The sequence below is a fragment of the Panthera onca genome, chromosome E3 (assembly GCF_046562875.1).
Source record: "Panthera onca isolate mPanOnc1 chromosome E3, mPanOnc1 haplotype 2, whole genome shotgun sequence".
In the NCBI taxonomy this organism is placed as follows: domain Eukaryota; kingdom Metazoa; phylum Chordata; class Mammalia; order Carnivora; family Felidae; genus Panthera; species Panthera onca.
Window position 1 is genome coordinate 37,978,066 of NC_138354.1, and position 26,044 is coordinate 38,004,109.

The following is a 26,044-nucleotide window of genomic DNA, read 5'->3' on the forward strand; positions in this document are numbered from 1 at the left end:
GACTGCTCTCAGAATAAAACTCTTGCTGTCCCTATGAGGTCCTGTAGCATCTGCACCCCGACACTCCTCGATTCTGACACTCCAGCAACTGGAGACACTTCGGGCTTCTTTCTGCTCAGCGGTCACACCAGGCTCACTCTGGCCTCGGGGCCTTTGCACTTGCTGTGCTGGCTTACTGGGCTCTCTTCCAGGACCAGCTCTTTCCCATCCTGCACTGCTCAGCCGAAATTCCTCCTCAGAGAAGCCCTCCTCAACCACAGGTTAAAAATCAAGGACCCCATGCGACTCCATCCTGTCACCACCAGCCGACGCTCTTCCCAACAGTAACCAAAACCGCGCAGGGCCTCACGGCCTAGAACACAAACTCCCAGGAGCCTGAACCTCGCGTGTCTCGGCCCTCTCCAGCCCGGCACACAGGGAGGTGCCGAGTATCCGGGATGGATCAGCGATACCGACGGCACCTGCAGCAGCGACCTGCACACCTGGACGTGCCGGCTCCTCCTCCACTGCTCGTAAGGAGCCCCACTCCAACCCAGAATCGGCACGACGACCGCAGCTGTCATCAACAGGATCCCACGTGCCTCACACACCATCTCCTGCACCCTCACCCCTCTTATTAAAGTCCTGTCACAGACACCTCACACGCGAGGAAACGGAGGCTGCGGCCACACAGCCCCGGCTGTGCGAGCCCCGGCTCGCGCTGCCGGGGCGTGTGAGCGGCCGTGAGCCCCTCAGCTGTCCTGCCTCCAGACCGGGACGCAGCGGAGGTCCCTCGGTGCTATGCGCAGAGGAAGGAATGGACGAGATATTGCTGCATGATTTTATTACTATAAATATACAGTAAAAACGAACAAAAACCAGCCAGAGTACGTCAAATGAGAGCACGTGTTAAGTCCGAGACAGGCCAGTCTGCATCCCGGCCTTCAGACAGAGTACTGGCACCAATACCAATGGCGAGGCCGGGGTGTGGGTCGGGGGGCAGGCAGCCTGCGAGCATGTGCGCGGCACTCACGCGTGCGCACCCTGGCGTATGTGCAGGCATGCGCACAGGGGGCGGGGGCCGGGGAGTCGGGCAACTGGGACAGGTTGGCCTGAGCCTGGCGGAGGGCTGTGTGTAAGGCAGCGCTCTGCTCACGGGCTCGACTGCACAGAAAGCGAATCTCACACTGCTGGTTTCTCTCCTGAGCGCCCTGCAGGACGAGCCTCGGGAGGGGTGCCGGTGAGGCCCGGGGCTCTGTGGACTGCTGCTGGCTGCCCCAGAACCATCCTTCCCAGGGCAGATCCCCAGGAAGTGGGCCCCTCTGCGTGCCACACCCCAGGCCAGGAACGTGTTTGTGCCCCAGGGAGCCGCACAGACCCAACCACCTGGCTCAAGGTGCCCCCAGGCGGTTCTCACCCTGGTGCACCAGGGCTCGATGCCCCCTCTGCCTCTGTTGCCCAAAGAGTTTTGCTCAAAAAAAAAAAAAACAACAAAAGAAAAAACCAACAACAACAAAAAGAACAAGGTCACCTCGGATGGGATGTTCCTTCCCCAGGCAGGTCCACCTTCAGGGACCCCAGACAGGTCAAATCCAAGAGAAACTAGTGACATTATGATGGTGAAGAGGAAGCAGGGAAGCTGCTCAGAGCCCTCCCCGGGGTGAGTGGACGGCAGCCCCACTAGCCCAGCGGAAGCCCCTTCACCTGGAGGGCCCTGCCGTGTGATCAGAGCCACTTCAGAGAAGGTGCAGGGCCGGCAGAGGGGCCACCGGTCACTAAGTGCTGCAGATGGCCTGTGCTCCTGTGCCTCTGCCCCTGGATCAGACCCACACGGCAGCCTTGCGTGGCCACCACCCCCCTGCCCAGGGCTGAGCCGGGCCGCGGGGAAGGTCGGCTGTGGGAGGCAACCGCCTCCAGGGCCGGAGCAGGAAGGGGAAGCAGCAGCAACAGCCAGGCTGCCGAGGACACGGGAGCACGAGGGACAGGGGACAGGCACGGTTTCCTTCACTGACCGGGACTCAGACCCCCCCTTCCCTTCCTCCTCTGGCAACAAGGCCCCTACAACACCTCTTGTGAAGACAGCACCTCACCCACCAGTACACTGTTCTTCTGCGAGTCTGTGCTGAGTGTTCAGGCTGTTGAGTCCCCAGTGGCTGGGGTGACAGGAGAAGCCAATCCAGGCCGCAGGTGGGTGGTCAAGCCCTGGTCCTGGCCACTCAGCCAATGGGGCATTTGGGGGAAACCCCAGAGCTCACAGCCCAGGACAGAAAGCTGCTGTCCTTCATCTGTACCATTTACAAATACATCAACTATAGAAAAAGGAATTTGTCAGAGGAGACTGTCCACTGTGCTCTTCAATCAAGGGTCGTCCGGCCCCTCGGAGCCAGTGGCCACGCAGAGCGTGCAAGACAGGAGAGGCCAGGGGTCACGCTGGAATCCGGTGGCCCCTCGGCAAAGTCTGGGGAGCTGAGGGCTCCATGCTGCCAGCCTGGCCAGGCTCTCAGAGTGGGGTCAGCTCAGTGGCCCCAGAATCAGGACTGGGGCCACCAAGCACAGGCCGGGGTGGGCCAGTGGTACGGAGGCTGCGGGGCATCTCCACGGAGGTGGACCATCCTGCAGGCAGGAGCAGAGGGAGAAGGGGTCATGCCCGGGCAAGTCCCCACCTCACCCATCAGGGTGTATCTACCAACCAGGAGTCCCCCACCGAGGACAGGGCCACCCAGCACCCTCTACTGTGTGTCTGTGGCAGGACCACACAAAGACCTGGAGTTCCAGGTCCTAACAGAGAAAGAGGGGTCCGTCCCTCTGGGAGCAGATGCCAGGCAGTGGCACCAGCCGATGCCCCAGAACAGAACGCAACGGGCGCCGTGGGCTCGTGGCCCCCTGGGCCTCCTCCCTTGCCCGGTCCGTGCTTCTCGGGATCTGACCAGCCGCCGTCCTTCAGGGCTTTATTACTGATTAGGCCGGAACTCAGTCACACCCAGGCGGAGGGGAGTGGACATGGACCGGGGTGCACATCCCGTGCTCAGAGCAGCCCCAGGACCCCACCCAGCCTTCTTTAGAGGCCTTTTTGGCCATTTCCACACTGTTGCCTCCCGATGCCATGAGGCGCTCTGTCCCTGGACCAAGTCTGCCCCCCGGGGTGCTGGTGCTGGAGCTGTGACCCAGGCCTACAGCAACGAATGACCGGCACCACGCTCAGGGCCGCACAACACCAGCTGCCAGCCGCCTGCCTGCTGAGGACGGGCTCCCCAGGACACTCCTCCAACAGCAAACCAAGGAGTGCTTCTGCCACATGTCACCCATGACATGGCCTGAGGTGCGGGAACTATTAGGGGCTGTGGCTTCACGCGGGGACTCAGCTCTGCTATGCAGCCTGCAGGCAACATCCAGTTCTCCGTAGCTCGGCCTGACCTGTGTGTATTTTCTACTTCTGGAAGTTTCACCTCCATCACAGCACTCAGCAATGACACGGAGGACAGGGCCAACTTTATGCAAGGGTTGGGCCCTATTTCAACAGTGGGTAAGATTTGTCAGAAGAAACATTCAAGGAGAGCAAGAAAGGCTCGCATGGGAACATAAGAGCAGCCGTCGAAACAAGTGGACAAACACCGAAGCTCAGGACAGCTGCCTGGGGGACGGCCGCACGCCAGCCGGAGCTGCCGGGCCGGGCCTCCTGCTGGCGCGTTCCACCCAACACAGGTTTGGGAAAACTTGGGCCACCGGAGGCACCAGGTTTCCAGAGCCGCTAACATCAGGCAAAGGAAGGGAAGAGGGTGTTCAAAGCACTTGCCTATGTGCTGGTGGTGCTCTTGGAACAGCCTTCCATGAAACAATCATTTGGCAAAGTCACCCAGGTAGAGGGCAACTCCCTGGCGGGGGGGGGGGGGGGGCGATGACGTGGGGTCAACCTCACATGGCCTCCTGACAGACCGATTTCAGCATGTGCTGGTGTTCCAGAAGGTTCCACAGGTAGGCTGGGGGACAGGTTAGTGAGCAACAACAGTGGGGTCTCAGCAAGGGCTGTCACCATTCCTGAGGCCCTGGAAGAGCTTGTCTGGGCTATCTAGTCCAGACAGAAAAGTTCTGGCTCCGGAAGTCAGCCAAGGCCAGACCTCCCAGGACCACCTCTCAAGGGCAAAGGTGTAGCACATTTGGGGAGCTCTGGATTCAGAATCCAGGACCCCAGGGAAGACACGGATGCGGAGGAAGCCCAGAGAAGGGGAAGGAACCCCCCAGGGAGGGAGCAGGAGAGCCAGCTGGCGAGGTCCTCTCTCCAACACTGTCAAGGATGTCCCTCAGAGCCACCCCACAACGCGTAGGAAGGCGATCACGTACCAGCTTACTCCTCTATACCAACAGAGCAGGAGTCAGGCCCCAGGGCTGTGCAGAGGAGGAGAGACATGGAAGCTCAGTTAGCAAAGCGCTAGACAGACCAGCACGTTCCGCAGCAAACGCACTGCTTTAGGACAAGAGTCCCCGGGGGCACGCTGGGTGGGGGTGGGGGGCACAATGATGTGCTGAAACAGGAGAACAGAGCACCGGGCCGCAGTCCAACGCAGAGACTTTCAGCCAGGACAGGCCTGGGCAGGGGTGGCGGGGCGGGGCCAGGAAGGGCCCCGCCCGGCAGCTAGGTGTTCACCAGTTAAGTTCAAGGGTTTTCCCCACCTCCTAACTCTGCAATCAACAGGGGACACTAAGGTTCAAAAAACTATGCCCGTGCCTCCATGGGAGAGCTGTCCCGGTGTGTGCACGTCCGGTTCTCTCTTGTGCGCGCACTCTCTCTCTCTCTCTCTCTCTCACACACACACACACACCAGATGGGAACAGAAGGTGTGGCTTAGAAGTAAAGGAAGACAGGTAGGTACACGTGCTTATGAAGGTGGGCACATCGGTGAGGACCTGCCCAACTCCTGACAGTGCTGCCTCCCCCACACCCGTGGGGCACGGGACCAAGAGCCTCGGTGTCGCCCCACCCCGCTGGCTATCCTGCCCCTGGGCTGGGTTTGGCCTTCCGCTGACTTCAGCCTCTCCACCGCCTCCACAGCAGAGCGCCTCCTGCCACTGGCCTGGGGCAGAGGTGAGAACGCCACACCACGGGGCCTGGTGTCCCCTGTGGGTGGAGCCCAGCCTGTCCTGACCTGCAGACTCTGGCGTGGGGCACGGGTGGCACCGCCAGGTGGGGTCAAGGTGCCCCTTCACCCAAAGGATCACAACCACACTTGTGCTTGTAAGTCCCTCTCCGGACTCTCCCCGCACCCCAAGCTTTTAATTACAATGAAATCACTGAAGTTCCTTGAAAGAACTTACTGGAATTCTATGTTACTCTAAGGAACGCTGGTCCCCAACAAGGCTTTCACCCACGGGCTTCTCTTCGGGTAGGCCCCGGGGTGCTGATGAAACACACTCCCCTGCTTTCCTGCACCTGCTGACTGTGGCCCCTCTGGGCTAACGGGACCCCCTGTCTGCACAGGCTACTGCCTGTCCCTATGCTGGGGCGGGACAAGAGACCCTTTCAAACCAAGCACATCACAGGTAGGCCAGATGCACAGGTCAGGTCACTGGGAACTGAGCAGCGGTGGGTCCTGGGATAGGCGGGTGGCAAAGGTGCTTCCCAGACATGTGGCAGGAGCCAGACTCTCCGAGGACATCATGGCTGTTGACGTTGATCTCAGATCCTCAGATGGCATCTTAGCACGCAGGAGGCAAAAGTCTCTGAGAACCCCTGACTCCTGTCCGCCATCTTTGGAGCCCAGAACTTAAAGCTGAGGATCTTGACCCAGAGGAGCTGGGGACAGGAGGCTCCAGGCAGAGGCTTTTAGAAAAGGGGGGCAGAAGCAAGACCCCTCCCCAACTGTGCTTGGGCCTTACAGGCGCCTGGCACCCCAGCCTATCCTTCCATCCCTGGCCTGGGCCCTATGGGTGCTCGTGGTAGGGGGCTGATGCCAGCATCAGGCCCAGGGCACGCAGGTAGCTTTCGGCTTGTAGCTCCCTGGGGCAGAGGCCCTGCTGCTGGGCACCCGAACAGGGGCTGCCAGGCCCACGGATGAAGAGTCAGGGATTCCAGCGGGACTAGCTGTGCTTGCCTGGCCCCAAGCAGGAGATAGAGAGAAGGGCCACGACCTTCCTTAAACAAGGGGCCTTTCCTGCCTTCCTGATGCTGAGCTGTTTCTGGAGTGTGAAGGGGCCTCACGCACAGGCTCTGCCCCAAAGAGCAAGGAGCTGCAGGAGGGGTGACTGTGGAGCCGGGGCCTGGCTGTGCTTTGGGGTTGACAGAAGGAGTGTGAGCAGAGCCAGGGAGGGAGACCTAGGCTCCTGACAGGCCAGCCGCTCCCTGAGCAGGCAGATCAGCCCCCAGCTCCGTGCGGCAGTGACAGCACTGCCCGCGCCCCCCACTCCCACCCACCCCGGCTGAGCTCAAATGCCGTTACCTGGCAGGTAGATATCAGCCGGCAGGCGGGGCTGGCCGCGGCTGCAGGGCTCAGGGCTGCCGTCCTGCAAGACGTTCTCCATGGATGGCACTCGGCTCCCTGCAGAGGAGGGGGCAGGTCAGAGGTTTATAGGCGAAGGTGGCACTGTCCCTCTTCTGGTCAGCATCCCCGGGAGCCTCTTTCCTGAGGGCTCTACAGCCACTGTGAGTCCAGTCCCAGCCCAAGACTGCTATGACTCCCTCCTCTGCCCTCTAGGCCTGAGAGGCAAAGGTTTGCTTTTCTTTACTTCCCTTCTCTCTCAACTCTACCTCAGGGCTTTTGTTTTGACTTTTATTATAAAATCATTATGTACCCCTTTAAAAACAAACAAGAAGGAATAGTGATAGATTTAACATCTCCGGCTTACCCGTACCTTTCCCGCTGGCCCCGTGCCCCACAGCGGGGAGTGAGCGGGCCTGCGTGTGGCCACCCTCCCTCTCAACAGCAGCTCCCGGTGCTGCCCAGGGAGCTCTCGAGGGGGAGGGCCCCTCCGCAGACGAGGGGCCTGGGCCCTGTGATGGGCACAGAAGAGAGCCACCTGGTCGGGCACATGCTCTGCACAGGCAGGAAGGAGCGGAGGTCGAGAGAGGGTGAGGCCCACCCAGGAGCCCAGCCTGGGAGGCGGAAGTGACGACATCCCTGATGGGCCCCCTGCCCCAGGCGCCAACACTCACACCCAAACCCAAGGCCCCAGGCCCAGCAACCCACAGGCGGGCCCCACACACGGTGGGTGGGGAGTCACGCTGCGGAGAGACGTGGGTCACCCAGTGCAGTGCCGGCTGGGAACCTCCTGGCAAGGAGGGGGGGTCACAGCAACTGAGCAGCTGCAGCTTATTTTGGGGTCTTCACCATGTTGTAGGCCTGGGAGCCAGCCAGCTTGCCAGGGCCACTTCCGGGCTCTGTCACCTCCACATTAAATGGCCTGGGGCCTCCAACCACCCCAACCTGGAGCCTCTGTTTCCTCACCTGTCCAACAGTAGGGAGGAATGACCGAGACAAAGGAGTGGCAGCATCTCCCAGCTGGTAGGGGGAGGCTTGGGAAGCACCTGGTCACATCCTGCAGCCACTGGGAGGTCAGCTGGGGGTCATCCCCCCACGAGGAGCCCAGGGCCCATCGGTGGCGGCTGGGACTCAAGTCCCAGCAGGCCGCTGTATGCTACACTCTCCACGGGACACGGGGGCACACAGAGGAGCGGCCCGGCTGAGCTGTGCACCCGCACTGGGGACCCTGGGCCTCTCCAGGTGGCACCTGAGGACCCCGTACAGGACAAGCAGGAAGAGCTGACCGTGTGCAGAGACCCAGGCAGGAAAGAAGATGACTGCCACTGGGAAATGCCGGCTGGGCACGGAGGGAAAAAGAGAAGTGGCCGGAGGCTGTCCCCTGGGAGAGCCAGCAGAGAGGAGCCCGTGACTCCCAGCGGGGGAGCCGGCACACGCTCTCCACACACCTCGACCTCCCGGCAGCGAGGCCCCGAACACGCTCCTCAAAATGGAGGGCTTACCTTGCTTTAGTGCCGACGCCTCGTCCACGTCCTCCGTCACAAAGCTCTAGGAAACGAGGACAAAGTGTGTCCGCAGCTCTGCTGCCGCCACCGGGGGACGGGGCTGCGGGCGGTCGGGGGACAGCAGGGCGAGCTGACGCCCGGCCCCCCTTAAACAGGACCCACCCCACAGATGGGGAAACCAGCTGAGCTCACCACGTGAGCAGCGGTGGAGGCGGCCCAGGGCACGCTTTGCCACAGGTCTGGGAGGCCAACAGACGGGCAGTGGGGACAGGGTGACAGATGGGTCTCGGCGAGGCGGGGAGGGGGCCTCACCTCGGGGGAGCTGCTTAGCGCCAGCCCCGCCCCACTCAGCGGGGGAGGGGCGTCCGAGTCCTGGGAGAGCTTCTCTTCATCCTCCTCGTGGATGGGAGACGACGGAGACCGCAGGGTGCTGGCAAAAGAGAAGACGGGGGTAAAGGACAAGTGGCTGATAAACACCAACCCACTAAAGCCAACGTCACCCGTGGGTGAGGCCGGGGGCTGCCACACAGACGCCCCCAGGGGAGGCGGGTGCAGACGCAGAACGCCCGCAGGCCCAGCGGCTGGAGAGAGGCTGGCGCGGTGCGAGCTCGCGCAGGCCTGCACGGGCTCCGTATCTCTGGAAGGAGAAGGCGTCGTAATGGTCCACCCCTGGAGCAGGGGTGCGGGGCGTGGGTGAGCAGCAGGAGAGAGCCCCACGCTTCTCTATCTGTGGAGTGGTCCTGTCACACGTGCAAGTCGTGGGGGCGGTGGCCGGTTTTACAGAACTTCTGCCTAAACTTTTCTTAAAAAAGAAGAGCACCCATGCGTGGAGACACTTAACACAGAAGGCTGGTCGCCCGCATCTCACACACGTCCAGGTAAACCGTGACCGGACCCTCTGCTTGGCGGGCGTAACAAGGGCAACGTGGTGAGCGAGGTTTGGCGGGGCCCGGGTCTGGCTGCCACTGGTGCTCACACAGCAGGACGTGCCCATGTGACAAGACCCCAGAAAGTCCCGGAACCCTGCCACTCACGGGGCTCCCTCCTACATCCTGTGGTTTGTTGCTCCCGTGTGGCCTGGGACGGGGAAGGATGCACCCCCACCAGGGCATCTTTTCTGCTGCTTTGCTGTCTCGTCTGTCGTAACCAGCCTTAGCCCTAAACCTAATCTGCTACTGGCTCTTGGTTCCCGGGGTCATTCTGGTGAATTCCCCAACAGAGCACTGTAAAACTCAAGTGTCTGCACTTCTTCCCGGACACCGCAGACCCCCCGCCACCTGCCACAGAGCACCTGGCTGGGTTCCCATATGCCAACCCCCAAGGGGATCCTAGCGCCAGCCTCACCTGTCGGGGGATTTGCTCCTCGGCTTGCCCTTCTGGTGGCTGCTTTCCAGGATTCGATCGATCCCAGCAAGGGGACAACCGGCCTGGGACAGGCCATCTGAGACGCCTGAGTAGGTGATCTCTTCGTAAAGGGGGGCTGAAGGGACGGCCGGGGAGATGGCCCGAAGGCCGTTGAGCGCCTCAAGCAGGGAGATGGGCTCATAGCCAGGTGGGATGCTGTCAGAGCTCTGTGGGGACAAGAGCAGATGAGGGACAGGCTGGCCAGGCTCCCTGCCCACTGCCCTGGGCCACAAAGCCCCAGACACTGGCCTTGTGCCCCAGGGATGCTCTACTCCCCAGAACCTGCCTTCTGACCATCTCCTGTCCACTCCACCTTCCAGAGACCTATATCCCCCTCCCTCAGAGGGACGCCAAGAACACCAGAGCAGCCTAAGACACCCTCTGAGGGCCCCCTTAGTCATCAGCTGCAGCCCTGGACACCCAAATGGCCCGCTCGGTGCCCGTGACGAAGGAAGAGAGGGCGCCTAGCAGAGCCTCCCCACCCCTGGTCTCGGCCAGCCCCTACCTGGCTTTCTGTTCCTGCCTGGCACATGTGGAGAGTGAGGGGTCAGAGAGAGAGAGGAGGGCTCAGGAGCGGGTGTAGAGCAAAGCCATGCCAAAGGCGGGAGAGCCCAGTGGAGCCGCGTGTGTTCTAGACCAGGGAGGGCCTGGCCCCGCAAGGAGCTCTGCCCAACACAGGCATCTGGCCCAACTCGAGATCCTCAGTGGGCCTGAAGCAAGCGTCCACAGGGGCTGATGCGTGTTCCAGGTGGTTCTAACGGGCACCCCTGGTTCAGAACCAGTCTCCTCCAGTGCTGGGAGAGGAGCACATCAACAGACTGAGACTTGCTTTAGGGTTAAAGGTGGGGAGATGCCCAGGTGCTGGGAAATGTCAGGTCCCCAGGCCACACTAGACAAGGTGAAGGGCAAGGGCAAACGCCCAGCTGCGCGCCCCATGTGAAGCCCCGCCCACCTGACCACTCCCCAGAAGGAAGGGAGGGAGAGCCGCCTTTCAGGGCAGCGACGGATCAACCCTGGAGACCAAGGGAAGGCAGAAAGGCTGGGGTGGGGGCTCCCTGCCCTCAGCACACAGCCTCCTGAGTCCCCTGGTCACCTGGGCCTGTGGTGCCCTGCATTTGCTCCCAACCTGAACCTCCTCACCCTCCAAATGGGAAACACCTCTACCTCCATCCCTGGGATGGCCCTCCAGGGATTTCCACCTCTCTAAGTTCTGCCAAGGGGCCACAGGCGTCAGTGAAGGCTCCAGGCAGAGGCCGCCCGCCTGCTCCCTGAGATGCAGGGAAAATGCAAGAAAACCAAGTCCTCGGCCCAAAGAGCTCACATCCAGGGGGAGAGGCAGAGGATGCAGGACAACAGGCAAGCGCGAGGAAGACTGTTTGCAAAACTAGCAGCAACGTGAGTTCCACCTCTGACATCATTCCACTGCCAGCAAGAAAAAAAAGGGAAACGAGGCCACTGGGGACCACGGGCAGAAGCAGAGCTGGCGAGAAGGGGCAGCCTGAGGCGGGCGCCGTTGCCGCCTGGCAGCGGGGATCCGAGACACTGGCTTTTTGCCGACAGACCTTGAGCTTTGCTTGTTCCACAAAACTCCCTTCCTGGGCAGGGACGCCGGGACTGGGGAGAGTGGATTTGACAGATTAAATTAACCAAACACGTTAGCCTGGGGTGAAAATGACTTCCCATACTTGTCATTGGTTTAATCATTAGGGTGCGGGGCAAAGATGTAGCCATAGGGCCAAACACACTTACTGTTTCCCTTTTAGGTTTCTTGCTGGCCAGTGAGGCGGGGTGCGCCTTTGATTTTTTAAAGGGACACTGTCAAGATAAAAATCATACGTTTTACGACTGCCACCCCCCGAACGGCGCTGGAGCTGGCTGGCTGGGGTCTCTCAGCTTTGCCGGCCTCCAGGTGAGCCGTGAGCCTGTGCCTGGCAAACCGCACCTGCACATGAAGTTCGGGGACCTGACCAAGTGCAGATTCTGCCCCAGGGGCCTGGGCCTGGACATCTATGCAACTCCCAGGAGGCCATGCCACTGGTGGAGCCCATCCCTGTCCCACTGCCCACCCGTGGTCTGGGTCACCCCAAGAAGCCGGTCCTGGCCAGCACAGGCAGGAGAGTGGCCAGGCGCTCCCCACAAGTGGGCCCGGCTAGGCACAGGGAAGGGACAGGCTCCTGCACGTTTTTGAGGCTCTGTATAAACTTATTACCAACGTCCAACTCCTCGAGGAAGCTGGGGAGAAAAATTGGTCCCAAATCACCCCTACTCATTGATAACATTAACAGACCCACTGAAGAAAATTTGGCTTCTCTGTGGCGCTTCGTGGAAACTGCTTAGACGGGACACGTGGCAGAGAACAAGAACCCACGTACCCTACCTTAACCCTCTGGGGGGGAAGGCACTGGCCCTCCGGGGCAGGTGAAGCTTACAACCCAAGCCTCAGTGTGCCCTGTACTTATCCTTGGGATAAGAGGGGCAAACATAGAAGGTCAGGCCTGATGCTCAGACGCCAGGGCAGAGCCTGGAGTGGCACAGACAAGCAACAAAAAACCCGCCATCCACCCCTGGGTGTCCGTCCCTCCAAAACAGTGACTCCTCCATCAGGAACCAATCACACCTCAGCGCTGCTCCTCTCTCTACCGGAAGTATACTGCTGGAAGAAGTATGTGATGTTCCTCGAGCCCAACATGAAATTTGCTGGAGGGCTGTTCCGGGAGGAGTAAGCCCTGGTGCCAACAGGGGCCCAGCAGGCAAAACACATAGTGTCGCTGGCCCGGGATGAGTGGGGGTGATGGGACCCCACCTTAGGGCGGCCTTGTGTCTGCTCCAGCTGTGAGACCACAGGTTCATATTTTGAAAGAGAAGCCAGAAATCTGAGTCTTAAGGAAAATTTCCAGACTTTCTTTTTTTTTTATGTTTATTTATTTTTGAGAGGGAGAGAGAGAGAGAGAGAGAGAGAGTCCCCACACACGCACAAGGTGGGGAGGGGCAGAGAGGAGAGACAGAATCCCAAGCAGGCTCCGTACATCAGCACAGAGCCTGACACAGGGCTCAAACTCACAAACCACGAGACCATGATCTGCGTCAAGTTCAAGAGTCAGACACTTAACCGACTGCGTCACCCAGGAGCCCCTACAGACTTTTAAACACTGGCGCAAGGGGCTCCTGGGTGGCTCAGTTGGCTGAACACCTGACTCTTGGTTTTGGCTCAGGTCACGATCCCAGGGTCGTGGGATCAAATCCTGTGGTGGGCTGCATGCTGAGCGTGGAGCCTGCTTAAGATTCTGTCTCCCCGCTGTCCCTCCTCCCACTCACGCTCTCTCTCCCTCTAAAACAAAAAAAAATTTAAATAAACAAACTTTGGCCCAATATTCAGAAACACCATATGGGCCAAACATTACGCCCACCGGCCCAATGCAGGAACCCATCTTGTGGGTGTGCAAACCACAGGGTTTGGGTCCTTTGTCCCATGTAGACAGGTGGCAGGGGCCTCTAAGAATCAATGAATCCCAACAACCTCAGCCAAGAGCCAAGAAAATAGACCCACTGGCTGACAACTGCTGTGGCCGTCTGGGACCCAGGAGCTCAAGACCTCCGCCTGACCCCTGGCCTGCTCCCGGCCCCTTTCTGCCCTGCCTGCCCTGCCAGCCTCCCCTTCCCACCCTATCCCTGTCTCCGATGTGCCTCTCTGCCCATGTCTCAATACCTACCTTCCTGCCCTCATTCCTGTCTCTCTTTATCTCTCCTGGTGTCTCTCTCCGTGTCTCTGTGATTCTGTGTCTCTGCTCATCTCTCTGCCTATCTTTCTGGGTCTCTACATCTCTCCCTGCCTTCTGCCTATCTCTTGAGCCAGAGAGCCATCTCTCTCCCCAAAGCCTGACTCCGACTCCCCTCATCTGCCAGCACAAGCTTTACCTTATGGTTTCCCGGAAGCAAGGTGGACACCTGCCAACGTGCCCTCCTGTGTGTCCAGGCCGGACACCCCTTTTCAGGGGCAGAGAACACGTGGCGGACATGTTGCAGCCGTCCTCTGGACGACACCTCACTTCCCAGGACCCACCGAGTGGCCCATGGCTGGTAGAATGATGGTGACAGACGCTCCAAGGTTACCTGCCATCGGTGTCCCTTGCTCTTGGCAAACAACAACACTCCCCGGAGCCGGGGCTCACTGGGCCCGGCCTGGATCACCCTGGTCAACCTCACCACCACTTGTGGGGGCCATGCCTGGCCCGCCAGGCAGATGAGGGCAGAGGCTCAGAGAGGCGGAAGACACAGAGGGAGGCAGGCAGTCTGGCCCCGCCCTTCCTTCCAGCCACACTTTCAGAGTCCCTGACCAGCAAGGCCCCACTGGGAACCTGAAGCCACTAACACAAAGGTAAGCCCTGAGGGCATCTGGACGCCTGAGGGTCTCTGCAAGTGGTCAGGGGCTTCCTGCAGACCCCCTCCTGACTCTGCTGCACACCCCTCAACAAAGAAGAAAGAGGCACTTACGGAATGCTCATCGTGGTCCATGCTCTGGGCCAGAACAGGGCTGAAGGAGACCGGAGACAGGGCTCCTGGCTTCTTCCTCACCGCCCGGATCTGCAGGAGGGCCCGGAAAGCTATGGCAGAGGGAAGGCCGCCCATCAGGTAAGGGGCAGCCAGTTCCAGCACCACTGCGGCTCCCCAGGCTCCGGGGATGCTGGCCACCCACCCTACAGTGGTCCTGGGTCAAGCCACGTTTCCGAATCCGAAGCAAAACAGAGTCATAATGAAACAGCCCAGAAGGGAGCTTTCTCCCCCGGGTCCTGCACTGTCCCCAGCTCAGGCAGAGCTGCTAGGGCAGCAGGCAGGGCATGGCAGCCTCTCACATGCCAAACCCCACTATGCACTCAACGGTGAGCGTGGCTGGGTCACACCTGGTGACCAGCTAAAAGCCGAGTGGGCCCGGACACTGGCCAGTGTCTTCCTGGAAGTTATACCAAGGGCAGGCAGACGTATGTATGTGAACGTCGCCGACGGCACCTTCTCTATCCTGGGAAACGAGAAGCAGCACAGAGTTGGGAATAAGTTAGGAGGCAGACTATTGATGGTATAACGTCAGGCCCACTAACAAGAGTGTAACGTTTACGAGAAGTGCACACACACAACACACAGTCACAAACTGCATCAGCACTCGCTGCAACAAGACCAGAGGCAACCACATCCTCAGTGTGAGCAGCAGTCACCCCAGGTTGCGGGCCCCAGAGACGAGGGTCCTGGTCCAGCTCGTCCGGCCCAAGTGCTACATACATCTGCCAGGGACCCTCGCTCTAGGCTGTCTAGACCCTGGGCCTCCAGATCATATGCACCCCACACCCCTGAAAATGCCCAGGAGGCGAGGCACGTGGGGGAGGTCGGGGCTCAGACAGCAGAGGCTACCGGCCCTCCGTGCTACAACTGCCCCAGCACAGGCTGGGGGCCCCGCCGCCTGTCCCTCCAGGGCCAGCACACGGCCCCCCTGCAGCCTCCCCTCCCAACCCCCAACACCTCATCAGGGCTGGGCTCCGGACCCCACACACCCCACGGCCTCATCCTCAACCTCCACGTGCTCAGCCTGCCCTGTGGTCCGTGCACACACCTGTCTATCTCAGGGGACAACCAGTGGAGACCCACCCCTGCCCCTTACTAGCTGTGACCTTGCACAGGTTTCCTCTGAGCCCCGGAGAGTGACGATAAGACAAGCATGGCAGTTCTGGTCACACAGCTGCATTCTGGCTCGGGAGCGCGGGGTGAAGCAGGAGTACCCCCTCCCCCGCCCCCAGCCCCAAGGACGCTGTGACCAGCACACCCAGGTGTGAAACGGCAGGAAGGCCTTCTCCAAAAAGCCATCATCTACCTACTCAATGATGACACCTGCAGCTCCGGTGAGCGGGCTCTCTCCTCACCCACACCCTGGTCCCTCCCTGCCGGGACCCACCCACCAGCCTGATGCTCATTTTGATCCGTGGGATTTTCTGCCCTGAGAATGTTTAAATTCCTCCCCTGGAAGACAAACACCATTCAGAATCACACTCCATGTGGTAACTTTGAGAAAATGTCTGAAGTGCTCCAGGAAACCAATCCCTCAATCACCTTCCACCTAGCTCACTTTCCGCCTCACCGGGATGGTTTTTTAAATCAAAATATTTTCCATGTAACATTTAAAGATTTGAGGGGCACCGGGGGTGGCTCAGTCGGTGAAGTGTCCAACTCTTGATTTGGACTCAGGTCACGATCTCACGGTTTGCTGGGCTCTGTGCTGACATCGCGGAGCCTGCTTGGGATTCTCTCTCTCTTGCTCTGACTGCCCCGCCCCCCTGCACACGCACGCTCTCCCAAAACAAATGAAATAAAAGTATTTTTAAAAATAAATAAAGATTTGATTCACGGGTCGATTTCTGCCCAGCTGCAATTTCATTGCAAGAACCTCCTTGGCGCACCCTCCCCGGCCGTTAACTCCCCGAGTCTAATTTTCTGAGGAGGGGAGCCACGCAGGCGCGAGCGGGGTCGCCGTGGCTACTAACCACCCGCGCCACCTCCACGTCCCATTCGCCGTGCCCTGGGCGGGAGGCCCCACTCACGCAGCCGGCAGATGGGGCAGTTGCTGGCCTGGTAGCGCAGCGTGTCAGCGCACGAGTTGCACAGGCACAGGTGCCGGCAGGGCAGGATCAGCGTGTCCCGCAGGTCCGACAGGCACACCACACACTCGTTGCTGTTGTCGCTGTTCTCCTCGTCCGACGGCTGCAGGGACACGAAGGGCCCCGGGGTCGGTGGGCTCCCACGGGCCAGAGGAAGGGGCCGGGGCGGGGAGGGGGGCGGGCAGGCGTTTCCGTCCCTGGCCGTCCCCCGCTTCCCCTGGGGGCTGCTGTGGCAGAGGGGAGCCCAAGAGAGCAGAAGAAGGTCACCCCGGAGCAGGACTCCCTCAGGACACGTGGCCCAGAGCCGCACTCCCAGGGCACCAAGCTCAGTCCCGGCCTGTGCGCGGCCCAGCACAGAGGAGAGCCTGGGACTCCTACCCACAACACACATACCAAACCCCGAAAGTTCTGGTCTCCTTCTATTCCTCAGAACCAAAAGAAAACGTGGAAAGGACCCAACACTACGGAGCAAGTCTTGCACAGGGTTAAAGCAAAAACTTTACTGGGTTAACTTACTGGTTTAACTTACTGGTTTAAAGCAGAAAAGGACTGACATGCCCAACCCGCCTAATCGAAATGAGTGGCTGGATCAAAAGCCGGCAACACTGCACAACAGCAAGCTGTGGCCCCACCACCCGTTTCCGTAAATAAAGTTTTACTGGAAGTTTACAGCCTTGCCCCCTGGTTTCCAGACGGCTACGGCTACTTGCGCGCTACACGGAAAATCAGGGCACTGAACGGACACGACAGACACGGTACGGCCAGTACAGTTAAAATATATACTTCTGGGCCCTTAACAGAAAGTCGGCCAGCCTCCAGTGTTAGCATGTGAGACACACACAGGGCACTCACTTGAGGCTAAGGGCCTGATCAAGCACCAAGCTGCCCTGACTTCCAGCTTCTAGTGGGTTCCAGAGATCACAGAAGCTGGGGTGCAAGACTTCCAGACACTTTTAAGAGATGGCACTTTCACTTGTGCCTTTAAAACGATGACAAAGGCACAGGTTGATTCTCTGCTACCCTTCCCTGGCTGCGCCGGACCACGGCCCTGTCAGACACACGTTTCAGTTACAAGCGTGCAGGCGCTCGTGGCTGGGAGGTGAGCCGGCTGGCGGAGGGTAGCACAGGGTCCCACAGCCCCAGGCTATCTCCGCTAACCTGACGGGTGGCCACCCAATGATGTTAACAAGCCAGTGAATTTGCTGGAAAAAGGACAAAATATCCCATAGATCCTGTTCACTTACTGATTTATTATTATTTTTAAGTAATCTCTACGCCCAACATGGGGCTCCAACCCACAACCTCCAGATCAAGAGTCACGCTGTACTGGCTGAGCCAGCCAGGCACTCGTCTCTGTTAAAAAGGTAAGGAAAAATGGAGCCTGGGGTCCCAGGGCCTCCAGGAGAAGGCACACAAGGGGACTAGCTTATCCACCACCAGCCCACGGGCCCTGGCCAGGACTGGGAGATCCAGGCAAGTCCCTCCAGGAACCTGCTCCTATATGGGTGGAAGGAAAGCTAGGGAGGGAGGTCCATCTGAAGTCTGGCGGGTGTCACTACAAGCACATACCTTTGTCTCCTGGTTGTTCTTGTTCTCGATGCCATAGATCTCCTGCAGCAGGTAGCTGACCCGGTCCACCTGGAGAGCAGAGAGGTAGCCGGGCACTTGCCCGCCCCCACTCAAGGGCTCCTCTGTACCCACCTGGCCCAACACCACTTCCCGGGGGCCGGACCTGGTTCCCAGGGCAGTCGTGGTTTGAAATTCTGTCCACCTGCACCTCAGGGAATGGGCCCCATGACAGGGGAAGGGCAGAGAATCTGCTATCTGCCCAGCCCAACCAGTAGCACGGGCAATAGGACGGGAGGCCCAGTGGTTCTGCCCCCTGGGGGGCATGGTGCCAACCTCTATATGGGCCAGGCAACCATACCCTCTGCCCACCTTACCATCCCCCTCCCCAGAGAAAAACTACTTTGAACCCACCAGTCACGAGCTGCACAAGAGTGACCAGTCAGCCCTTACACTGACCAAGTTCAGAAGCGGCCTGAGCTGCTGTGTTTCCCACACGGGTCTATGGACCACAAACACGCCCTGTGCAGCTAGATGAGACTCGGGGCTACGAGTCAATGCTGGGACACGGGCACATGCACACACCTGAGGAGGCAGATCCAGACTTCCCAGGGCCCGGATGATGACCCTGGAGAGTGTAAGAGCGTGTGTGTGTGTGTGTGTGTGTGTGTGTGTGTGTGTGTGTGTCTTTTAAATGAAAAGGGATCTTGATGTTTCTTCTACCAGACTTACAATTTGCTTCTGCTTTAAAGGTTTCACAGAGAAGCTACCGTCGACGTGCTACAGGGGAGAAAGACACAGAGATCAACTCAGTCAAGCGGGTACCACTTAGCACTCTGCTTGGCAAGCTGCAGGCCGTTCCCCAGCCGTTCCACACCCACAGCTGAAGGACGGAGCCCAGCCAGTGTCTCCAAATGTGGCCCTCTGACTGGGCATCGAAACTACCTAGAGGACCACCTCCTGGGTCCGCCCTGACGCAAGTAACCCACTTTCTCTGGGTAGTTCTCTCAAGCACATTCAGGTTTATGACCATCGGCTGGAGTTCTTAGAGCCTCCCAATAGCAAGAAGCAGCACCTGGATGGCAAGAACTAAGACAACCGAGTTCTAACCCCGAAAGGGCACGGCCCAGCCAGGAAGATAAAGCATGCACACGCACATGAGACGAGGCACGCACACGTACACAGGAAAGCCCCAAGTCTAAACACGCCAAGAACTAAAGAGGATAGATGTGTTTGGTGGTATCTGGGGAGGCACACCACCGGGAGACGGAGGAGGTTAATTAAGGGACAAGACCTGAGATCTTGCAACAACACCAGTCGCCCCTCCGAGTCAATGGAGACCAACACTAGGCATTTTCAGGATGATGGACTCCAAAAATAAAGCAGTTTCTCATTGGGCTCTAGGCTGGAAAGGCCAACGGCACGTTTGCCATTGACGGCCCCTAACTCCGCCAGAGCAACGCACAGGAAACACCGTCCCTTCTGACAAGGCCAGGCTTGGGGAGCGTAGCCGGTGAGGGAGAGGCCCAACCTCTGCCCTGGGCCCTCTGTGTCACCAGCCCCTGGGGCTGGGCAGGGGGAGGCAGGGGGGCACAAGACAGATGATTTAAAAAGGGGCTTCAGGCCCAGCTGCACTAATCCCTGGGGTGTCTGGAAAGACCCAGATCACAGGGAGGAGTTGGGCACTGCCCTTAATGCTCTCAAGGATGCAGACACACACCGGGCTGAGAAGGCTGGGGGTCAACAGGTGCCCACGTGCGGCGCAAAGCCCAGAAACAGCAGCCTGAGCCTGCTTTCCTCATGGGGTCCCTGATCCTCGTCCACCCAGGCCACAGGCCGGTGCTGAAAACACTTTACAATCTCAAGGTGCAGGCCAATGTTCTGGGGATGTGGGGCTGTCAGCCATGGCCTTCTCCAACAGGGACTCACCCCACTACCTCCAGCAAGGGTCTCGGTGAGCAGGGATCTGCTCCCAACACAGCCACACGCGTGCTTGCTGCGTGAACACACACACAACTGCTGGCCCCCATGAATAGCAGTGACCCCATGACATCCTAACACGGAGACAGTGGGGAGGCTGACAATCCCCACCACCACAGCCAACACACCCACCGCACCCTAAGTACTGTGGCCATGACACACGAACAGCAGGGGAGACTGGGAACTCAGGTCCGCACAGACGAACGAACATCTAAGTTCAAATACACATCAGGCCGAAGGTAGCATTAAGTGAGTCCTTGGACGTAAATGGCCTCTTATATGTGAGGCATCCCCAACTCAGGGACCCCAGGAGGGCCTAGATGTGACCCAAGGACACAACAAACAACGGGCCCAGTTCTGTCCTCACAGACACCAGAAGTGAGTACAACAAATATCTGCCCCAGAAGTCTGAAAGGCCGCAGTGGGATGTGAGGTCAACCCAGCTCCATGGGACCAGGGTGACACAGCCACCTGGAGGGACAGCATAGCAGGCATGCAAGGACCAGGCCAGGCTAACAGGTTCCCATGGCCCTGGTGGGAAAGGCGGGGTTCCTGGGTGGTGACAACCCTGGTGACCCCTCCACATCCCAGAGAGAAGCTGGTCTGTGAGCAGAGTCCTCCACGGGGGTGTCTGCGCCCCTACGCTGGCAGGTTACAGGGGGTTCTACAGGAGATGCCCCCTCACCACACACCAGACACCCTTTGAAAACCCTCCCGCAGGGGATGCTGCTTTGAAGCCCAGCCTCCCAGAGCCCAGAATATGTGGAGAGCCTCCCACCTGCCCTGAACGTCAGGGCACTAAGCCCATTTGGCCAAGGCCCAGACCCCAAGTTCAAACTTCTAGTTTCAAAACAGCACCCCTCTGCCCAGAGCTCCCAAGTCACAGTCAGAGTTAAGGGGCAGGGTGGCACTCACCTTTTCAAAGGCAGCCAAGAGCACGTGGGCGTGGCCGGTCACCTCCACAACTGCCCGGGGGAAAGAGGAACGGGTGGTCAGAGCTGGCCTCAGTCCCTCCTCTGCCCCCCACCCTGAACTTCTTCCTAGCTGGTGCTTTCCCAGGCTCTCTGCCAGAGACCCCAAAACCTAGGGAGGACCGTCCTCATCTTGCCTTCCTCTGCCTGGGGGCCCACTGCTCCCTCTGGCCACATCTCCACGGCTGGCTCTGCACGGAGGGACATTTCCGCAGGGCCGAGGAGCTGGGACTCGGCCGGCAGGGCTCCCACACTGGGGGCTGGGGGGCTGCAGCCCACAGCAGTGGCAAGCCCGGCAGGACACAGGGCCGGTCGGCCAATGAGCGTGGCCGCCCCGCTCTCTGGTCTTCCATCAACCCGCTGGGGGCGGACACAAAATCTGAGGCCTGTCTAGCGCTGCTACCACAGTGGAAGCCAGGCAGCCGGCAATTCCTGAGTCGGGAGAAGGAGCTGAAGGGAGGGCCCCACAGCCCAGGAGGGGCCCGACAGACGGACAGCTTGGGGCTTGAACCCTACGGCCTTAAAAGTGCTAAGTGGGCTGAGCCAACATCTTTCATCACGTCTGGAATCAACTCCTCCGGCTGATTGAGGAGAGAAGCATCCACGGCCTGGAAGGGGGATGCACGAGGAAAGGCCGCTCACCATCTCCTTCGTCTACCACGGCCTGGATGACCACTGGAAACACGCCCCGGTCCAGGTCAAAGTTCAACTGAGGAGAAAACGAAGAGAGAACAGTCAGACCGAGCTGGAGGGAGGAGGCACGGTGAGCAGGATGGCGTCACGGCAGAGCTCGTGCAGACAGACAAAATGGCGAGGGAAGACAGACGTCAGGCTGCACTTTTCCCCTTTCAGCGAAATATGTAAAAATGACGTGGCAAACACGTGTAACTCACTGGCATTAAGTACATTTGTAAGGCCACGTTCACCACCTCCACCATCCATTTCCAGAACACTCTTCATGTCCCCACAGGAACCCTGTCCCTATCACCACCCGCTCCCCAGCCCTCCCCACCTGCTAAGCCCCACTGTGTCCATAGATACGTCCGGTCTGGGCATCGATTTTTTCTGTCTGGCCTCCCTCAGTGAGCACCATGTTTTCAAGGTTCACCCATGCCACACGCGTGCCAGTGCTCCCTCCCTAAGGCTGAGTGACGCTCCCACCACACGGCCAGACCACACTTGACCACTCCCAGCTAAGGGACACCTGGGCTGTTCCCCTTTGGCTGCCACCAGCACCGAAGGACAGCATCTATCTGAGCCATTTTCTGTTCTCCTGGATGGGCACCAGAGGAGAAGGGAGCGGCGACACCGTGGCAGGAGGATGAGCTCAAGGAGAAACCCACTCTCACTTTTCCTTCTCCTCCGTGGCTCCCAGCTGCCCCCTGGCCAAAGACCGCTCTCCTCCCCACATGTGTCTCCCTGGGCATAGTCCACATCGGCTCACCAGCGGGGCCACAGGACAGACGTGACCACTGAGGTCACCCGAAGCAGGGCTGCAAGGGGAGGCCCAGAAGGTGCCTGTGGGTCCCAGGCTGCCAGTGGGAGGCGGGACTGGGAGGGGCCAGGTGTTAGGATGGAGTCTGGCTCCACCACCCAAGCCTCAGTTTCCCTGTCTGTAAAAGAGGGATAAAAGCTATGCCCAGTGACCATGGTGGTCAACAAAACATGCCATGAACACCAGCCATGCAAAGCTCAGCATGTTCAGGCAGCAGGAGCTGAGGAGGACAGTGGCCTGGGAAGGCCTCACAGAGACACAGGCCATGGATTCCCAGGAACGCAGGACTACAGGAAGCCATGTGCACACCAGCTGCACGCGGGGCGGTGAAGAACGTGTTCAGGACAGGACCCAGCCAGGCCGCAGGCTCACGGCAGCCTCAGGGTACAGGGAGCCTGAAAACCAGCAAAGAAGCCACTCCAACCACTAGGACATCTCAAAAGACGCCCACACTACAATGCAGTAAAACAAGTTATGCTTATGTGGGGATGGGGCTCTATGGGAAATCTCTATGCCTTCTTCTCAACTGTGCTGTGAACCTGAAACTACTATGAAAACTAGCCTTAAAAAATAAAATTAAAAAGCAAACCATAACCAAGAGAAATAAAAACACGCATCCACACCAAAATTTGTATAGCGATGTTCAGAATGGCATTACTAAGAACCCAAAGGTGCAGACAACTTAAGCGCCCGTCAGCCGGTGAACAGATGAACCGGGCATGGTCCAACCACACAGCGGAGTATAGTGAGCCGTGGAAAGGAATGACGTGCTGACAACTGCTACCACCTGCGTGAGACACGCGCTCACTGACAGAAGCCAGTCACAAAAGGTCGCACAGTGTATGACTGTTTATTTGAAGCTTCCAGAACAAGCACATCCACAGTGATGGAAGTAGATGAGTGGTTGCCAGGGGCTGAGGGGGAGGCTGGGGAAGGAATGCGGACAGGCAGAGCGTTTCTTCTGGGGGTGACAGAAGTGGACTGGGGTTACATGGTGGTGATGGCTGCACAACTCTATGAATACAGACCTTCTACGGTGGGGTCACATCTCGAGAAACCCCTCAGAAGTTCAAAGTATGAGAAGTCAAAAACGCACTTAATAATACACCTCGCAGAACTTGAACACGCTCAAAAACATCAGCCTACAGCGGGTAAAACCACCTAACACAAAGCCGATCTCATAGTTTAGTGCTGAGTATCTCACATGATGTACTGAACACTGTAGTGAAGGAGGAAAACAGAATGGCCGCCAGTTTGTGGTCATTTACGCTCGTGACCACGCGGCTGACCAGAAGCCATGACTCCTGCCGCCTGGAGTCCTGAGCGAGGACCGTAGTACACATTGCTAGCCCAGGGAAAGGGGAAAATTCAGACTTCGAAGCGCAATTTCTACCCAATGTGCGTTGCTTCTGTACCATCGTAAAGTCGAAAAGTCTTAGGTTGAACCATCTGAAGTCAGGGACTATCTCTATGGTAAATATCACCAAACTGTACACTTTAAAGGGGTGAAAATTAGACCTCAATAAGCTGTTTAAAAAAAGAGACGTCATATGAGGACTTTAAGATGCACAACAGATGAACATAGGGAAGGGAAGCAAAAATATTATAAAAACAGGGAGGGGGACAGAACAGAAGGCTCTTAAATTTGGAGAACATACAGAGGGTTACTGGAGCGGCTGTGGGAGGGGGGATGGGCTAAATGGGTAAGGGGCACTAAGGAATCTACTCCTGAAATCATTGTTGCACTATATGCTAACATGGATGGAAATTTAAATACATACGTACATACATACATACATAGAAAGGAGAAGGCCAGAGGAAGTGGCTCTGGGAATTAAAGCAGAAAGGTAAAGCCAGCAGGCAACAATGCAGTGGAGACCAGAGTACTTATCCTCTGGAAATGTATCCACACACACTGTTCACTGCATTCATGCTCAGATAAGAGCTTTGCCTTCAAGGAGTATGTACTTCAAAGGGAAAACATAGGTTTTTGAATATAGATAATTCATTATGTGTAATGATGTATCAGAAAATGACTTTCAATGATTGTGGGGGGAAAAAACAAGCTACAGAATAATATTTCTACGCATGACTGCATCTTTACAACAAACAAATGCACATGGGAGAAAAGTCTGGAATACACCCCCTAAATGGTCAGAAGTGGTTGCCTCTGGAGAAGATTCAACTGGAGCGCGTTTTGCCTTACAAATTCTGTATAATTTTCACATTTTACAATAAGCATACATTGCTGTTGTAATCTTTAAATAGGCAAATCCAGGAAAATGCCTAGAAAGGAGGATGGCGAAAGGGCAGTTAGCCGTGTCTGGAGACATCCCTGGTTATCACCACTAGGGGGGGCTCCTGGCACCTGGCGGGTGGAGGCCAAGGATCAACATCCCACAATGCCCAGGACAGTCCTCACCACAGAGAATGATCTGGGCCCCAGGGTTCAACAGCACTGAGACTGAGAAGCCCTGGTTGAGCAAAAATCTGGGTTTGGTGCCCGAGTATCTGTCAGGCTTCTAACACCTGCCAATGTCCGCTTCAGCACCTTCGGCAGTCAATGACACAGCGACAGGACATCATAACAGCTGGCTCTCCATACAGCTTAACTTCCAGAACCTTCTACCTATGGCAAGTTTAAGCAGTTTCCCAACTATGGTAATAACTGATTCAGTTTCCTTTTAAAAACACACGTAGGGGCACATGGGTGGCTCAGTCAGTTGAGTGTCTGACTTTAGCTTGGGTCATGATCTCGAGGTTTGTGGGTCCGGGCCCCGCATTGGGCTTTGTGCTGACAGCTTGGAGCCTGGAGCCTGCTTCGGATTCTGTGTCTCCCTCTCTCTCTCTCTCTGCCCCTCCCCTGCTCATACTCCGTCTCTTTCTCCCTCTCAAGAATAAATAAACGTTTAAAAAAAAAAAAAAAAAAAAGAAGAGGGGCGCCAGGGTGGCTCAGTCAGTTGAGCGTCTGACTTGGGTCAGGTCACGATCTCACAGAATGTGGTGGTTCAAGTCCTGCATCTGGCTCTGCGCTGACTGCCTGGAGCATGCTTCGGATTCTGTGCCTCCCTTTCTCTCTGTCCTTCCCCTGCTGGCACTCTGTCTCTCTCTCCCTCTCAAAAATAAACATTACGCAAAATTTTTTGAAGAAAAAATATAAATACACGTAATAGAGGGGAGAATGGAAATGACCGCTTAATGGGTGCAGAGTTTCCCGCTAGGGTGATGAAAATGTTCTGGGACTGCACAGAGGTACGCATACAGGACTGTACTAAATGTCATAATGGTAAACTTTGTTCTGTGTATTCTACCGCCAAAAGAAAAAAAAAAATACACAAACGAAGTGAGTTGATTTCAAAAACACAACTAGCTGCGGTGATCACCGGAGAAGGCAAAGGCAAGGAAACGTCCTGGGATGACTCCACACTGGACAGGCCCGGAGTGGCTACCACCACTCCACGTGGCGCCTACCACCACCCCAGCCATGGCCGCGTTGCCTCATGCTGATGACCTGGGATGTGGGCCTCCTGAAGCTCTAAGGGAGGAAAGGGGGTGCCCGTGTGTGGCACTTCAGACTGGTTTACGAGCCAGGTGTGCCCCCAGGACAACTAGCCTCACTGGGGGCTAGCACCCCAAGTGCTGGCTGACTCAGCACACCTACAAATGCACAAGGACCTGTTCTGCGGCCAAAATACCAAGGGACGCACTACACACGGAGGTCACCAAACAGATGCAGGCTCAATCCGGTCCTCCCCACAACAACCGCAGGGTGAGGGCACCCACGTGTCTGTCTAGCCCCTTGCTGCCCTCTCACCCCCCTCTCTTTGAGGAGCAGCTCTCCCGCATTCACAGGAGGGTGGGCAGGACTGCGTGCAGCCGCTGGGTATCCCAGCCAGCAGTGTGTGGACCCCGAGATGGAGCCATGTGCTGGAACGAGGCCGGGGGCGGGGCCGTCCCAAGGCCTGGCTGTCCAGCTCTTCCTGGGGCTCCAAAAGCCCCATCCTTCTTTCAGAAGACTTCCTCACATGAGCAGTAG

At 58.0% G+C, this 26,044-nt stretch overlaps 1 protein-coding gene across 4 annotated transcripts in view; it reads right to left on the bottom strand.

Annotated features, from left to right (window-relative positions):
* Positions 1-806: 806 nt before the first annotated feature.
* The window catches only part of MGRN1 (mahogunin ring finger 1), a 54,933-nt gene continuing 29,695 nt past the window's right edge, over positions 807-26,044 (bottom strand). Inside the window, exons 6-18 of one of the 4 annotated variants that reach the window (XM_060648357.3) lie at positions 21,156-21,222; positions 20,458-20,507; positions 18,295-18,342; positions 17,566-17,634; positions 15,940-16,099; positions 13,850-13,959; positions 11,108-11,173; positions 9,299-9,525; positions 8,267-8,384; positions 7,952-7,997; positions 6,411-6,509; positions 4,318-4,362; positions 2,479-2,592 (exon numbers count right to left, since the gene is read on the bottom strand). In XM_060648357.3, the coding sequence (XP_060504340.1) occupies positions 4,322-4,362; positions 6,411-6,509; positions 7,952-7,997; positions 8,267-8,384; positions 9,299-9,525; positions 11,108-11,173; positions 13,850-13,959; positions 15,940-16,099; positions 17,566-17,634; positions 18,295-18,342; positions 20,458-20,507; positions 21,156-21,222 (1,101 nt within the window). In that variant the 3' untranslated portion in view covers positions 2,479-2,592; positions 4,318-4,321. Of the gene's footprint in view, positions 2,593-4,317; positions 4,363-6,410; positions 6,510-7,951; positions 7,998-8,266; positions 8,385-9,298; positions 9,526-11,107; positions 11,174-13,849; positions 13,960-15,939; positions 16,100-17,565; positions 17,635-18,294; positions 18,343-20,457; positions 20,508-21,155; positions 21,223-26,044 lie in introns of all 4 variants that reach the window. The other 3 variants (XM_060648355.3, XM_060648358.3, XM_060648356.3) reach the window with 3 other exon arrangements.